Below are 15,215 nucleotides of genomic sequence, written 5' to 3' on the forward strand. Positions count from 1 at the left end.
ACATTATGTCTAAAATGGAGTCAAGAGCTCAAGGCTGCGTGAAAATATATAGCTAAACTTTGGGCAAGTGAAATCAGGATGTTTGGATTCAATGGTGATTAAAATGATGACATTTATTTCTCAGTAATTGTATATGTCTGACTGGAAAGAGGATCCACTAGCAAGTACCAAACATTGAATCTCACACCATGTTACACTCATATAAGAATACTCTTAATATTCCCCATCTATATTCTCTTCACTAATCTTATTAAAATACCTCTGGAGGCTTGGGGTTAGATGAAGACTCCGAGTGAACAGCAAATCAATACGATCTTGCGATGGAAGAAAGAATGCGTTCAAAGATTGAAAAGTGGATGTCTTAGTTATACATATATTACTGGCTAAGTGAACAAGATTTGCTCCAGGATTATCCAATCATGTTTAGCTGTTTAGAAAAAAACTGAGTGATAAATCAATCCTCACATGCTTAACTTGAGTATTAACTAGAGGGGTCTTGTGCAGTAGGATTACTTAACTTCATTGAGACCTAGAACTGGGGAGATACGAATGCAAGGAATCGTAGACGCATAAAATATTTTCATTACTTAACGAGGTGGAGAGGGAGCGCACACACTGCTAGCATCTCAGCTGGTAGTTTCAGTACATGATATATTGAGTAATTAGCAAGTTAGGAAGTGTTTCCGATCAGTTGGTGCTTGGATTTCTGTGGTTTTCAGTGCAATCACATCCCCCGGCTTACAGTTATTGGTAGCAATAACAATTTTCAAATGCGCTTAAAATCTTGAAGATAATGAAAGGTTCTATTGAATTGAAATAATAAGTTGATTTTCAATTTCTTTCTTTACCCTCCCTGATTCTTTTTGTGAGATGTGAGTGTGTTTAGGAGATGATTGGTGAGACATCCACCTAGTGTGACATTCACCAATGATCATAGTAGTAAACACATTTTCTGCTGACAGTGACAAGCGTCTTCCATTGATAGTGCAAAGCAGCATATGGATGGAAATCATACCTTATATGTGGATCTTCACGTAGTTTTACTAGTACTCTACTAGAATGGAATACCCCTAGTAGCGGTATTCACACTAAACACATTCTTCTGCTGTACCCAGTACGTATCACAGGCCCACGAAGAGCACACATTAAAAATTAGTCCCTTCTGATGAGGGAATTGTGGTCACAAAACACTGGGTAGACAGGTCTGGAAAAATGAAAATGCCCTTCTCCTCATGGCTTACACTGTGAAAATCTTACTTATAGTATGAAGACTTCCTATACTGATTGTATCATGTAGTGTCAGTTTTTTTGTGCTTTTGCATAGACATTGTCTACTACCTGTAGTGTACTCCACAATGATTACATGAGTTGGATTACCACTCAGGCAGAGTAATTGGATGTGCTCTTTAACCAAAGTGCTGAAGGTATCATGACACACCTGGTACCGTGTTATGTTTCACAAAAGCGACATCACCTCCTCCTTCTTTCAGGCATCTGCAAAATAAGAGGACATTATTATCTGAGCTTATAAATTACCCAATCAAACACATACAGGCAAACACATCTCCCTCTATATCATTCATCAAGTCATATAGATGATTTCTGAGCTACCTACAAACCAAATGCATGGCCTAATGTCCCAAATGATGTAGCCTAACACCTTTCAGAAACACAGAAATTGTAATGCTTTAAGTGGCCAGTAACACAATTGCATTGGCATGCTCGAAAGAACAAAATGAATTGGTTAAAACAATCCTGATTCACAAATTCCACTTGTTGAGTTTTGCTTACCATTTCCAGATACTTCTGAAACTCCTCACCTCTGTAACTCATCTAGGTCTATATGAAACAGACCAGACATAACGGGCCCGATTCACAGAACTAACTTACGACAAAACCCTAAACTTACTACCATTTTGGTATTCACAGAAGGCACTTACTCATTTTGGTATTCACAGAAGGCACTTATTCAATTCAATTCAATTCATAAAGCTTTATTCGGAACATTAAAAAACATGTCCATAAAAGCACATACAGTTACGGATACAAGCATTTCTTTAAAACAAAAACACATGGTACATATATTATCCAGAGGGGGATGGAATAAATATTTAAAAAAGCTTAAAAACACATACTTTTCCTGGCGCTAATTGATTTAAGCAAAAATGTAGCAGTAAAAAAGCAAATGTCCTGGTTGTGCAAATTAAAAAGCAGTTTCATAGAGTCCGTGATTGTTCTCACTCCAAATCTTTTCAACATAGGCTTTAAAAAAAGTTTCCGTAATTCACTATACAATTTGCATGATAAAAGAAAGTGCTTAGTGCTCTGTTCCGTTTTATTATCACAAGCACAGGGTCCTATAGGACGCATTTTGATATTTGGGCACGCAACAAGATAATGTACTATTCCCATCCTCATTCTGGTTAGTACAAACTGATGCGAAACTCTGGTTACCTGTGTCAAGTACGGATGAAATCCAATAAAATCATTCATGCTATTGTACAGTATACATGTGGATAGTTTAGAATCCTCCAGAAAGTGCCTTTCGTTGCAATAATTCATAAAAGTTATTTTCATATTTAATTTGGAGATATCGGAGGCACTATATGGATCATTGATCACATTAAGCCCATAGATCTTTAGGAAGCATTCAATAATGTATTTAATCCAAGGGATTTTAAGATGCTGGTCCAAAGAAAGGCAATCCTCAATAATAGCTCTGTTCAATGAGGTGCCATCACTCAGCCATATAGAGCGCCACAATAATAAGGGTCTTAACATAATCATGTCATTTAGGGTTTGAGACCCTGTTTCCTTGTGAACCAAGGTGTTGGAGGTAGATTTGGGTAAACACAGGAGTCTTTTCAGGAAGTTATTCTCCTCTACCTGAAGGCTCCCCGCTGGTGACAAACCCCATACACCTGCCCCATAAAGGGCTACAGAGAGACATCTAGATTGATACATTTTTTACATGTCTTTGATGCGTCTACTCCCCAGCTTCTTGGCAAATACAAAGACCCCATTAGCGCTCCTAATCATCTTTGTTTTAACGGATTTGTGTTCAATATCCCATCGACCATTATTTGAAAAAGTAATTCCCAAGTAGCAGAAATTTTCAACTTTTTGGACCGGTTCACCATCAATAAAATAATGGGATTTACTTTTCATTTTAGCTCGACCAGGCCCACACTCCATCACATATGTTTTAGATTTATTAATCACCAGTTTCCTATTTTTAATGAACTGCACAAAGCAGTCCATCAAACGTTGAAGACCCAGGGGAGTCCTGGACAGTAGCACGGCGTCATCCGCATAGAGTAACACGGGTATGTTAAGATTGTTAACTCTAGGGGCATCCGCCGTGACTGTCTGCAGGACAGAATCCATCTCATTTATGAAGAGGGTGAAAAGCAGGGGTGCTAAAACACACCCCTGTCTGATTCCCCTCCCGATCCTGAACTTAGTCGTACACTCCCCGTTAGGTCCATATCGGACACTGGTACTAAGCTTTTCGTACAGGCGGGCCAGGAAATAAATTATACCTTTAGGAGCCCCCATTTCTATCAGTTTGGCCCATAGTATAGCGTGGTCTACCATATCGAAAGCGCTGCTTAGGTCAGCAAAACATAAGTAAAGCGACCCTTTTTTGGCCTGGGTATATTTCCCTACCAAAAGCTCTAAATTCAGACACTGCTCAATGGTGCCACGCCCTTTTCTGAACCCATACTGACAATTGGTTAAAATCTCATTAGTTTCTGCCCATTCCTCTAGTCTTACTAAAAGGACCCGACTCATAATTTTAACAGATGAGTCCAGTAAGGATATTGGTCGATAATTCTTGGCATCGCCCCGGTCACCTTTTTTATAAATAGGGACAATTATTGATTCCTCCCAGGTAGACGGTATTTTACAGCAAATAGCTGCGTTGAAGATTTTAGCCAGCAATGGGCCCCAAATCTCCGGTGCAGTCTTATACACGTCTATGGGTACTCCATCAGGTCCCTGGGCCTTTCCTCCCTTACTGGCTCTTATACTAACCATAACCTCATCTATGGTGATATTTAAGGCTACAATAGGCCAGCCTTCTCCATTGGGGACAGGTCTATTGGTCGAGTCAAAAATAGTAGAAAAATGTTGGATCCAAGATTCCATACTCACATTAGATGTGAGTTCTGGTACCTTATCATCTTTTAGGAATGGGCTATTCACCGTAGACCAAAACAGAGTACAATTCTTCAATTCTGCTGCTTGGTTCAGATTATCCCACGCTTCCTGCTGTAATTCGGCTTTTCTACGTTTAAGGATCAGATTATAATCCTGCCTAAGTTGAATCACCATGCTCTTATCTCTTGGTTTAACTGCCAAGGCATTTTTAAGATCCCTTCGGGCAATAGTACACGAATGATCAAACCACCCCCTTTTGTATCTATTCTTGTGCCCAACCTCTTTGGTAAACTTCTTATTGATGGTTGAATTAATTCTATCAAAGTGGTCAATACTGTCGACCGAGGTTTCATCCTGTTTTAAAATTGCTGTAATTTCTATTAGACAACTAGTGATGATAGCCTCAGATGTTATATCCGCTTTGTCTCCCTTCCACCTCAACCTATAACCATTCTGCCTATGAGGTTCAATATTAACAATACTACCTTGTTCACATATATGGACGTGGTTCCATATTATTACGTCAGTAGTTAAACAGTTATGATCACTTAGCATAACATCAACCACCTTGGGCACTGAACATAGCGGAATAAGGGTTGAAGACATGCATATAAAATCAATAATAGTATTAGCGCCTCTTCCTTTAAAAGTCGGTATATTTTCACCCTCATCATTTTTGACATTTTCCATAATTTCCATATCATAGTCTATCAGAAAGTTATTCAGGGTTTCTCCATAGGAGTGATGGGGAAAATGAACATCAGCATCACCCAAACGATTATACACACCACATAACTTCTGAGATGATAATGGACATACTGAAACATTAAAATCCCCCACAAAAATAAATTCAAAAACACCATTACAATTTTTAACACAGTTAGTTAATGCCCTATCTAATTCATTAATTGCAACATGTCTAGTGCCATCAAATATATTATTGTAGAAATTAATCAAAAGTATATTTCTACCCGCTTCTTGCGCTAGCCATAGAATTTGTGAATGAGCCCCCACTTTTACATAGTTTTTCACCAAGATAGGCAACTTGACTGAAATCAGCATCAACAACCCTCCTTTTGCTCTGCCATGGGTTGAGGCCAAGGCAGGGAGTTCATAGGATACAAAGCCATCAATGCCCCTAAAGTTTTTACACCAGGTTTCCTGAAGGCAAATGATGTCAAATAAATTCACAAAATCTTTCCATCCTAACATATCCTCCTTGGCCACTAGGCCTGCATTATTCCAGCTGGCAATGTGGCAAGTTACCCTATTGCTCTCATGGCTAATAATAGGCGGTTCATCACTGGGTATGGACATGTTATCCTCTAGATTAAAAAGCTCTATGTTATACATTGTATTTGAGACATCTCCCCCTACTAACATGCAATCTACAATCACTTTATCATCTTGTTCATTTACGGACATATCTACTTTACCGCAATTATTACTAGGAACATCACCCCGGGAAGGGTCAATCTCATGTCAATCATTCTGATCCAGAAAACTTAACGACTGATACCTATTCTGAATTGGGACTTGGTAGACCATCCCATTAACAGGCGGAGAGATACTACCATAGTTGGTAAATGGATTGGGGGTATATGTTACAAATTTGTTCCCGAAATTATTCCCACCTGTCGCAGAGTTCACCGCATGCATCGGCGGGGTAAATATACCATCCTGGGAGCTAGGACGGAGATTAGGCAACACAGGCCTATTTACAAAAGATGGATAGGTAAAGTTACTTGTTACCCCCTCCCCGCAATTAACAGAGGGCGGCCTGCTAAGATGGTTATAAAAATAACCCAGTGGTCTAGCAACTACGTCTGTCTCTGACTGCGTGAGTGAGGCTGCCCTAAGAAGAACAGTCGCAACGTGTTGCGGATGTTTAAAGTTGATGATCCAGCAGTCACCCCCGCATGTCTTTCTTGTATTACCGATCCAATTGACTCTTCTGATAGAAACAATTTGATCAGAGTAGCCAACTGTATAACCACAGTGGCGGTTTAGCCAGGAAATTGTTTTATTCATCAAAGATTCCGCTGACTCCTGGGTAGTAGGGACCTGGGTTAAAATCGGAACATTGGTTAATACCACAACGTAGGGTACACATTCAGGTGGAAGGTCAACTGGGCGCCTACATATCCGCATGGGTACCCCATTCGTTCCCCTTGTAGCAGCAGGCAAAGCTAAGCCAGCTGGTACCGGAGCTGCCTTCACACTATTTGGGGCCGATATAGGTCTAACATCATTCTGTAAAGTACCCGACACTGAGCTTGTCGACCCAGCACTTAATTGCTGTAAAGGTCGGCCTGCCTCCTGAGCTATTGTATGTTTAGGTGCAGGTGGCTCTTTAGGCAGTTGTTTCCTAGTATTAGTGGAAGGGGCACTATTAGTGGGTCGTAATTGTGATAGCGCCCTATTAGTAGTAGAGACAGTGGTTGCACACGCCGGCATTTTGCAATCTGATATAGATTTTTCCAAATTACCGGCATGCTGGTCCACCGCAGCCCTTAGTCTTACTACTTCTGCCTGCAGATCATCAATTTTAGTTAACAAAGGATCTACAACCATATTTAATTTGTTATAAATAGTACTCAGTAACAGGTCAATTTGGTCAGGCTTAATAGAGACACAATTGTCATTTGATAATGTCCCTATTTCATCGGCGCTCTCCTTGTGTATGGCATCTTTTCTGTTCTTTCTGTTAGAGTAGTTTCCCCGCTTAGGTACCATTTTCTTACAGGCTCGCATAAATTTAGTAGCCCTAACAGACGACTGAGGTGTACCTTCAGAAATCTCACATGGGTCATCTTCCACCCTAATTGAGTTGTCTGGAGCCGTAGTTAAATCAACGTCAATGTTATCATGCTCCACTAATGTAACAGTCTCGCTGTCAATGTTAATATCTGCATTATTTAGATCTGCAGATGGAGTCAGTGGGAGGTCTGGAACAGTACTTTTCCCCAGTGATTTCCTTCTGTCACAATTAATTCTGGAAACTACTTTCAGCAAATAGTTATCGGGTAAAGTAGTTTGGACAGACATTTTGGGGTTGATCAGGTGCCTCAAATGATTGTTATTAAATAAGAACAAAGTTACATCAAAATATAATCACCTACGGGTACTCAGCGGTCAAACCAAGGGGGATGGCCCGGCCCGTCCTCGATCATCCCCGGACGGCCACAGACGGCCCCGCCCTTGTCCCGGGCTTCTCCCGCGCGCGACTCGCGTGGCGAGAGGGGTGTCAGCCCTTTTCAAGCGCCTCCTGTCGCTCCCGGCGCGTCACGGGCGCGCTGCCCCAGAGGCTGCTGGGAAGTGTGGTCCAGTACGCTGGTCTGCCTCCCGCGTCTCCCGCTTGCAAAGCCGTTCACCTCACGGCACCGCCCGATGGCGTCGCGGTCAAGTGAGCAGTCTGCTGGGGTCTATATGAAACAGACCAGACATAACGGGCCCGATTCACAGAACTAACTTACGACAAAACCCTAAACTTACTACCATTTTGGTATTCACAGAAGGCACTTACTCATTTTGGTATTCACAGAAGGCACTTATTCATTTTGGTATTCACAGAAGGCACTTACTTATTGATGAGTAAGTACCTCATTTTGAGTAACTTACTCATTGTGGTATTCACAGAAGGCACTTACTCATCGCCTTCTGTGAATGCCAAAATAAGTATGTGCCTTCTGTGAATACAAGAATGAGTAAGTGCCTTCTGTGAATACCAAAATGGTAGTAAGTTTAGGATTTTGTCTTAAGTTAGTTCTGTGAATCGTGCCCAACATGAGGTTTTCAGCTCTCCAGACTGCAGCCATAACCTCTTTTATTTCTTCTTCTTACCGGGGAGTAAACAATGGCTGGGTTGAACTGCTTTTCTGAAACACACCACAGATGGTATGTCTTCCTGTTCTAGCTCTCTGTCCCTCCCCAACTTTGGTGAGAGAACTCTGATGCTGTCAGATCATATTAAGCCATTCAGAATATTTCTGTTTTCCACTGACTGTAAACCCAACCTTTTACCACTGACCCATCCCTTTCCCTCCATGTCCTGAAGATGATGGGCTCCAAGCAAGAGCGCAACAGGAGTGGGGACCAGAGAAAGTCTTTAAATAAGTCAATTGCCTCCTTAGAAGTTCTGGTCCAGAAGCTTTGTTTCCATTTGTGTCCTTCATTCTGAACAGTGTGACTTAAATCCGAGGTGGGCTGCTGCAAACATCTGAGTACCAGAACAGGGGAGTAAGCACTTGGTATCTCATGTACAAAGCTTTTTGGAAATAGCAAAGTCTGCAAATTACAAAAAAACATGCTTTGCAACCTCAAGAGACCCCTTTTGTGAGTCGGAAAATACTGACTTACAAAAGGCGCTTTGGTACCCAATACGAATCGTTAACAGAAAAGGACGGAATATCCTATATGACAAAATCAATAGAGAGCATCAACTAATTGCGAATACAGTTGTGGTCGAAAATCATTGATCAGATACTGACATCACAAACGGGTTGCATATGATGAATAGTGTTGGGCAGCCTCAAGGTGAGAAGGAAGTAATCCAGAGGGCAACTGCCTGCACACTCGGTGTGTTCACAAATGTGAAATATTTTTTAGGAGCAGTATCCGTCCCTTTAATGAAGAAGGGTTGCTTGAAACAATATTTCCGATTTGGGGGAGCAAATGCAAAGATGGTTGTCAGCTGTCCCTTTCAGGCCACCATCCCAAAATTTGCAGATTATTCACAGGAGATTCCAAATTACAAGCTGCCAAAATATGTTCACTAGCCAGGTTGTTTTGTCAATGTACAATTTCCAAGGCAAACTATTCGTACATAAGCTGCACCAGAAATTGCACACCCATTGGTAAGCAAGTTGCAAGCTCTGGTTTGTGATGAATCTTTGTACATTGGGCCCCAGTAGTCCTAACTATCACCTTGACCACCCTCAAAGACCTACAGCCAGTTTAAGGGTCTGACCTAGAGTTTGACGGATGGGTTACTCTGTCACAAACATGACGACTATCCCGTCTCCATTATTGCAAGTACATTATGCATTGTTCTCATGTGTAAATATGCTCTTGTTTATAAACTACTTTATTAGGTTGCTTATTTTATCATATTTGATACACTGGGCAACCAAATTGTTCAGTGATCCACAGCTCGCCAATAATATTGGCTTCTTCTAGTCCAGCACTTCGCACGTCTGGATCTAGGTGATAGGACTCGAAGAAAGTTTCATCTGTCGCTTATGTGGTCTTTTGTATTCAAGATGGTAATTTATACCTATGATCTTCTACAAATGTATATTCTGCGAAATGCTGATTTAATCCAAAAACCTCAATAAAATTTAGTGTCAATAAAAATAATGGAGGACACCACCAACCTGAAGGCACCGTTGTAGTTGTAGTAGGGTTCGCTGCCGGACCGGCTACACTTAGCCTTCCCCTTCCCTTTGCACAGTCGACACAGGTTTGGCTCCTTCTCTACCCCAGGTACACAAGCAGCAGCAAAGAACTTTGCTACAGCTGCAGAAGGCATGAAAAATAGAGTTAACACATGGACACTAGAATGAATGTTACACCGCAGAGCGGTCCAGGGCTTAGGTAGAACCTCAAAGGGGGGTTTATTTGACAGCGAGCCACTTTTAGCAATGAAATGAACTAATCTCCAGTAATCAGAATGCCCATTTTTACCTCTCTCAATGGGCTCATTTTCTGGGCCATCCCAGGAAAGGTACTTCTTTTCCAGCAGTATTCCAATTGGGATATTCCAGCCAGCTGTCTTTCCCAGGCCGGTGTGGCAGGATTTCTTGCCCTGCAGCTGCTTCAGTGAAAGGTTGCTTCCTTTTTTAACCACAGCAACCGCATAGTAGCAGGTGTCTGCATCTGTAATGGTACAAACAGATGTACACCCAGAGATCAGGCTAAGAGGCGAATTTCCAGATGGATGCAGATATACAAAGAGACAAGGAAGTAACCAAAATCCTTAAATAGCCCCCACTTTAATCATACCACTAATCATACAGAGGATGTGAAGCAAGCAAATCTGATCCTTAGAAAAGATCCCTTCAGTTCTTCATGTTCCTTCAATCCATCCAATCATCCTTTCCACATTTTATATATAAATCCTTGTCCATCCTTAACCTTTCCATCCACCCGCCCTTTCGCACTTTCTTGTATACATCCTTCTTTTCATGCAATTACCCATCAATACCCCCATGCATCATCCTTTTAACCACCCATCTTTCCACTCTGCTCTAGCGGTCTATTCTTCATGCTTCGCTGCATTCACCCTTTCACCTATGTATCCTTTTACAATTCCATCCATCCTTCCTTTACCCCTCCATCCATTCTCACACTTGCTTTCACCAATCCACCTTTCCTTTCTTATTCCAATGTGTCCTTTATTTCTCCATCCCACCCACCTTTTGCCTTTCACCTTTCTTTTTCTTTGTTTTCTATCTTATGCAATTTTTGCTGTGTCTTTTTTCTGTAATTTCCCCTAATGTGTTCACTTCATAATTTCTCGTTTCGTTTACTTTACCGTGCATGTAAGCCTAACCCACACACCCCTGTGTCATTGAACTCCCTTGCAGTATTGCTTAGCCGGACCTTGTCTGCATGCCTGCAGACAGAAAAAAACATCGATATCTAATTAACGGTTAGCGGGATCCAGTTAACCATCCTATGTGCCCCAGTGGCAGCCCCCGCTAAAGCTGCTTAAGTGGGGACTTCACTACGCCACTTGACTTCCTAGGGGTTATTTTACCGCGGAAATCCAGCAATTCAGAAAATAAAACAGTAGTGGAGGAGATTAGCAAGAAAGTGATGTAAAAGGAAAGATCTAAAAGAGGGTACTGACATAGTTTCACATGTGCTGCACTAAAATGTATAATTTTCTTCATTTTGACCTCCACCGGGGTGCAAATATATAATATGGTAATGTAAAAAAAAGGAATCATGAAATCCAGACATTTTACAGTCATGACTAAAAATCGAGAAACACTACGTCGTCATTTCATAGAAGTCATAAGCTGAGACATCATGCAACTCTCTCCCAGCTGTGATATCACAGGAAGAGGCTACAGACATCCTTTAATGTGATGCCATTACTGTAAGTAACATCATCATATCACATTTAATCTTGGCAACATAACAGAAACTGGCAAAATGTGACTAGGTGTGCCCACAGTGCCGTCCCCTGTGCTATACTCTCTGGTCCAGAGAAGGATGGAGTTGAGGGAGCCGGCTTCTAGCCAATGAAATGCCTGACTTTCTCTTGACTTAGATTGGGTTCTGCACCTTCCTTGATCCCTATTCGCCTGGACATCTGAAACCCAGGACGTAGACCAAGATAGCGCCCAAAAGGACATGTCTGTCCAGCCATGCTTTCTGGCAATAGGCTACTTCTATATGCCTTTTCTTCACTCAGTCCGCTTGACAAGTTTCTATGGCCTGGAATCTAGGTTATGCTAAAGTGATTCTGGTATTTTACTGACCTCTGCTGGTCGTTTTCTGTTAAGAAAGTTAAATATAGGAAGTTGCCAGGAAAATAAAAAGAGAAAGTCCCTAAGCAGAAAGCAATCCTGGTATTTTACTGACCTCTACTCATTTTTTATAATGACAGTTATATAGAGACAGTTGAATAGAAAAAAAGTCCCTAAGCAAAAGCGGAAGCAAACAAGTCCTGGGGCTGGTCTCCAGAGCCCACAAAGTACATTCAACAGATCTTCCAGACAGCACAAGCGCTGTCTAGGATCGACCAAATAACTAAGAAATGTAGACATTATTAGTCTAGACTAAACTGAATAATAAACTACCTCCTCACTCATCTTCCTCATCCCAGTTCCAGCAGCCTGTGGTTTGCCTGGTTACATAAACACGAATTACTTAGCAGTGCCCAAACTAAATATTTGAACTGCAATTTTGGCTAGTAATGGGAAGGCCCGTCAGATTAACTTCTCTTTCCAGTCACCGCCTGATGAAAACTGGGAGTTGCTGGGGAGCTGGAAGGGCATGGGTATTTGCCAGTTAAACATTGGCCACCATGTAAAACTAGGGCTACGAAAAGATAATGTTGTTAATGGCATTCCTGAAAGCTGCTACCTGGGAATGGCCCTTGATGGGGCTTAAAAAATCTGCCAGCTATAGATGGAGATGAGGAACTTACACTCTTTGGAAGACCATGAGTAGGATAGTCTACTTGGGACCCCCAACTAAGGTACACGCCTCCATATTTCCTCCATCCATTCTACCACCTGGAAACACACGGAAGTCAGACCACTACTCAAAAAACCATCTGCTGACCCCGCAAACTAAAAAACTACTGGTCAATCTCCCTGCTCCCATTCCCAGTGAAGATACTGGAAAAGATCATCAACAATCAAGCCATGACACTCCTGGAGCAGAACCAGCTTCTCAACGCCTCCCAATCCGGCTTCCACAGTAATCACAGCAGAAACAGCTCTGATCGCAGCCACCAACAACATACAAACCCTCCTTGACCGAGGAGAAACAGCAGCTTTGATCCTCTTCGACCTTTCAGCAGCCTTCAACAGTGTATCCCACCACACGCTGATCAAACCTCCACCACATCGGCATCCAAGAGGATAGGTTCATATGGATCACCCCTTTCCTAACCGGAAGAATCCCGAGGACCCACCTCCCACTTTTCACCTCTAAACCCAGGAAAATCACCAGCGATGTCCCCCAGGGCTCATCACTCAATCCCATGTTCTTCAACACGTATATGAGCCCGCTAGCCACCATCGTCAGATCCCATGGTCTCAACATAACTTCCTGCTGAGACAACACCCAATTCTTCCTCTAATTCACAGACGAAGCCACCACCACCAGAACCAACTTCCACAGATGCATGACAAACGTCACTGACTTGATGAAAAACAACTGCCTGCAGCTGAACACATACAAAACAAAAGTACTGATATTTGGCAACAGCAGCAACACATCGAACAACTCCTGGTGGCCATCAGACCTAGGACCCGCATCCACCCCCTCCGCTCACTGTAGAAACTTCAGAATCATTATTGACAACAAGCTCACCAAGAAATCACAGATCAACGCCAGCTCCTCTGCCTGCTTCCTCACTCTGCACATGCTACATAAGATCTTCAAGTGGCTACCCCTACACATGAGACGTACCGTGACACAGGTCCTCATCACCAGCAACCTATACTACGGCAACGCCCTCTACATAGGAATCACCACACACCTCCTACAGAGGCTTCAGACCATACAGAACGCTGCCGCCAGACTTGATCTTCCCCAATGAACCCACATCACATCTCCACCTCAGGCAACTCCACTGGCTTCCCGTAGAGAAGAGATGCCAATTCAAGCTGCTTACCCACACATTCAAGGCTCTACACAACAAAGGACTCACACACATTAACCACTGTCTAAACTTCCACAAACTGTCGAGACAACTGTGCTTCGCCTCCCTTTCACTTGTCCATACTCTCCGCATCTACTGAAGCAGAATTGGAGGACACTCCTACTTCCACTTCGCAGCAAAGACCTGGAACAGCCTCCCCATGCACCACCGGACCATCACCTCACTTCCGTAAATCTGAATGGCCCACAAGACCTGGCTGTTTGAATAAGACACAGAGACCTGCAAGCACCTAGATCCCTATCTGATGATTAGCTGTGCTTTATAAATCCTGATTGATTGAGTCCATCGCCTGACAATACACTGTCAAGGGTAAGGTATTCAAAATTGGTCGTGGGTAATACGTATTTAATAAAATAATGGTTAACTCAAATCTTTTTTTTTAAGTGGGTCTGGGTTGTCCCTGGAGATGATATAATGTCAGTTGATGCAGTGGAGAGAATGTAGTGGCAAGTGATACAGTGGCAGGAGAAGTATTAACATACAACGCTCAGAAGGCATGGGGCAAACTGCATATCTGTTTAGAAAACTGTGTCTGTGAAAGTAACATGCAAAACTGTAGAGATAAAAAGGAAACAAATTGTGGCAAACTCAAAAGACTATGGAAAAATCATGGGTAAAGAGGTTGAATGTTTACCACTATACTTGTGAATTGTACAAAGTTATGCACCTTTCCCAAACAACTTATCTTACATTGCTAGGAAAGGAAAGTTAACTAGGCTAGTGAAACCTTCTGCAACATTTTGCCTCTCTACCTATGATCTAAGTTAATGCAGTATAGGCCTGTTAGGGTCCTTTGACCAGCCTCCCATCATTAACTTTAGGTTCCTTACAAGCAATAGCAACAAATGGGAGGTTGTGCCTTCTCATGTCTAGCTGTGAAAGGAGTAGATTTCGCTTAATGAGGAGGCATATTGGCGCTGAGGCACATAGAAAAATTGAAGATCAATGTAGTCTTCAGGAACTGCAGCCTCTTTCACAAGCAAAATTAACAGATAGTATCACAGGAAAACTAACAGATACTCTTCTTTTCATAGGTCACGCCCTTCATTAGGTCCTATGATGATGTTGAAATCATCTTGTGCTCGAGAGAGCCCTACTTTTTAGCATCAGGTAGGGGACCCCTTGCCTCGAGTTTAGTCAGTTTTTGTGATTACAAATAAATGCATACTTCATATTCTACCTGAACTGCAGAGTACAGGTAATTTTTCTCTACAGTCTTGGTGCTGTGACACGGATGGCTTAGTTATGGTGACTGCTGTTGATGGAGCCCCTGCGTTCTATGAATCAGGCACGGTGGAAAAGGTAAAATAATTTTCTCTGGTGGGGACAGCTAGTGCTAACATGCCAGTCCTTGACCCTTTGAAGTGGGCCTGCGGGTGCTCGGTCAGCCCATCCGTGGATCCAGCAGAACTGACTCATCTTCTCTGCTGCACGGCGCAACCGCTAGCAGAACCAACACATTGCCTCTGTTGTGAGGATTCTCCCAGCACAAGGACTCTGTATCAAGCTTGTAACCTGTATCCGAGCCGCCACTGTTTGACACAGATCCTTGCGTTATATCCCTGACGCCAGACTACACATTGCAATCCTTTGTCAACAGGGTACTCGATCTTGCATTGTAGATTTGCAGTCCCTCTGAACTGAC

General features: G+C 42.4%; 1 protein-coding gene across 2 annotated transcripts in view; it reads right to left on the bottom strand.

The window, feature by feature from the left end:
* The window catches only part of LOC144791089 (serotransferrin-A-like), a 302,511-nt gene that overhangs the window by 204,199 nt on the left and 83,097 nt on the right, over positions 1–15,215 (bottom strand). For both annotated transcript variants that reach the window (XM_078665746.1, XM_078665745.1), the window contains exons 4-6: positions 9,850–10,041; positions 9,540–9,681; positions 1,439–1,494 (exon numbers count right to left, since the gene is read on the bottom strand). In XM_078665746.1, coding sequence (XP_078521872.1) covers positions 1,439–1,494; positions 9,540–9,681; positions 9,850–10,041 — 390 coding nt within the window. The remainder of the gene's footprint in view (positions 1–1,438; positions 1,495–9,539; positions 9,682–9,849; positions 10,042–15,215) is intronic.

This window comes from Lissotriton helveticus, chromosome 11, assembly GCF_964261635.1.
Source record: "Lissotriton helveticus chromosome 11, aLisHel1.1, whole genome shotgun sequence".
Taxonomy (NCBI): Eukaryota; Metazoa; Chordata; class Amphibia; order Caudata; family Salamandridae; genus Lissotriton; species Lissotriton helveticus.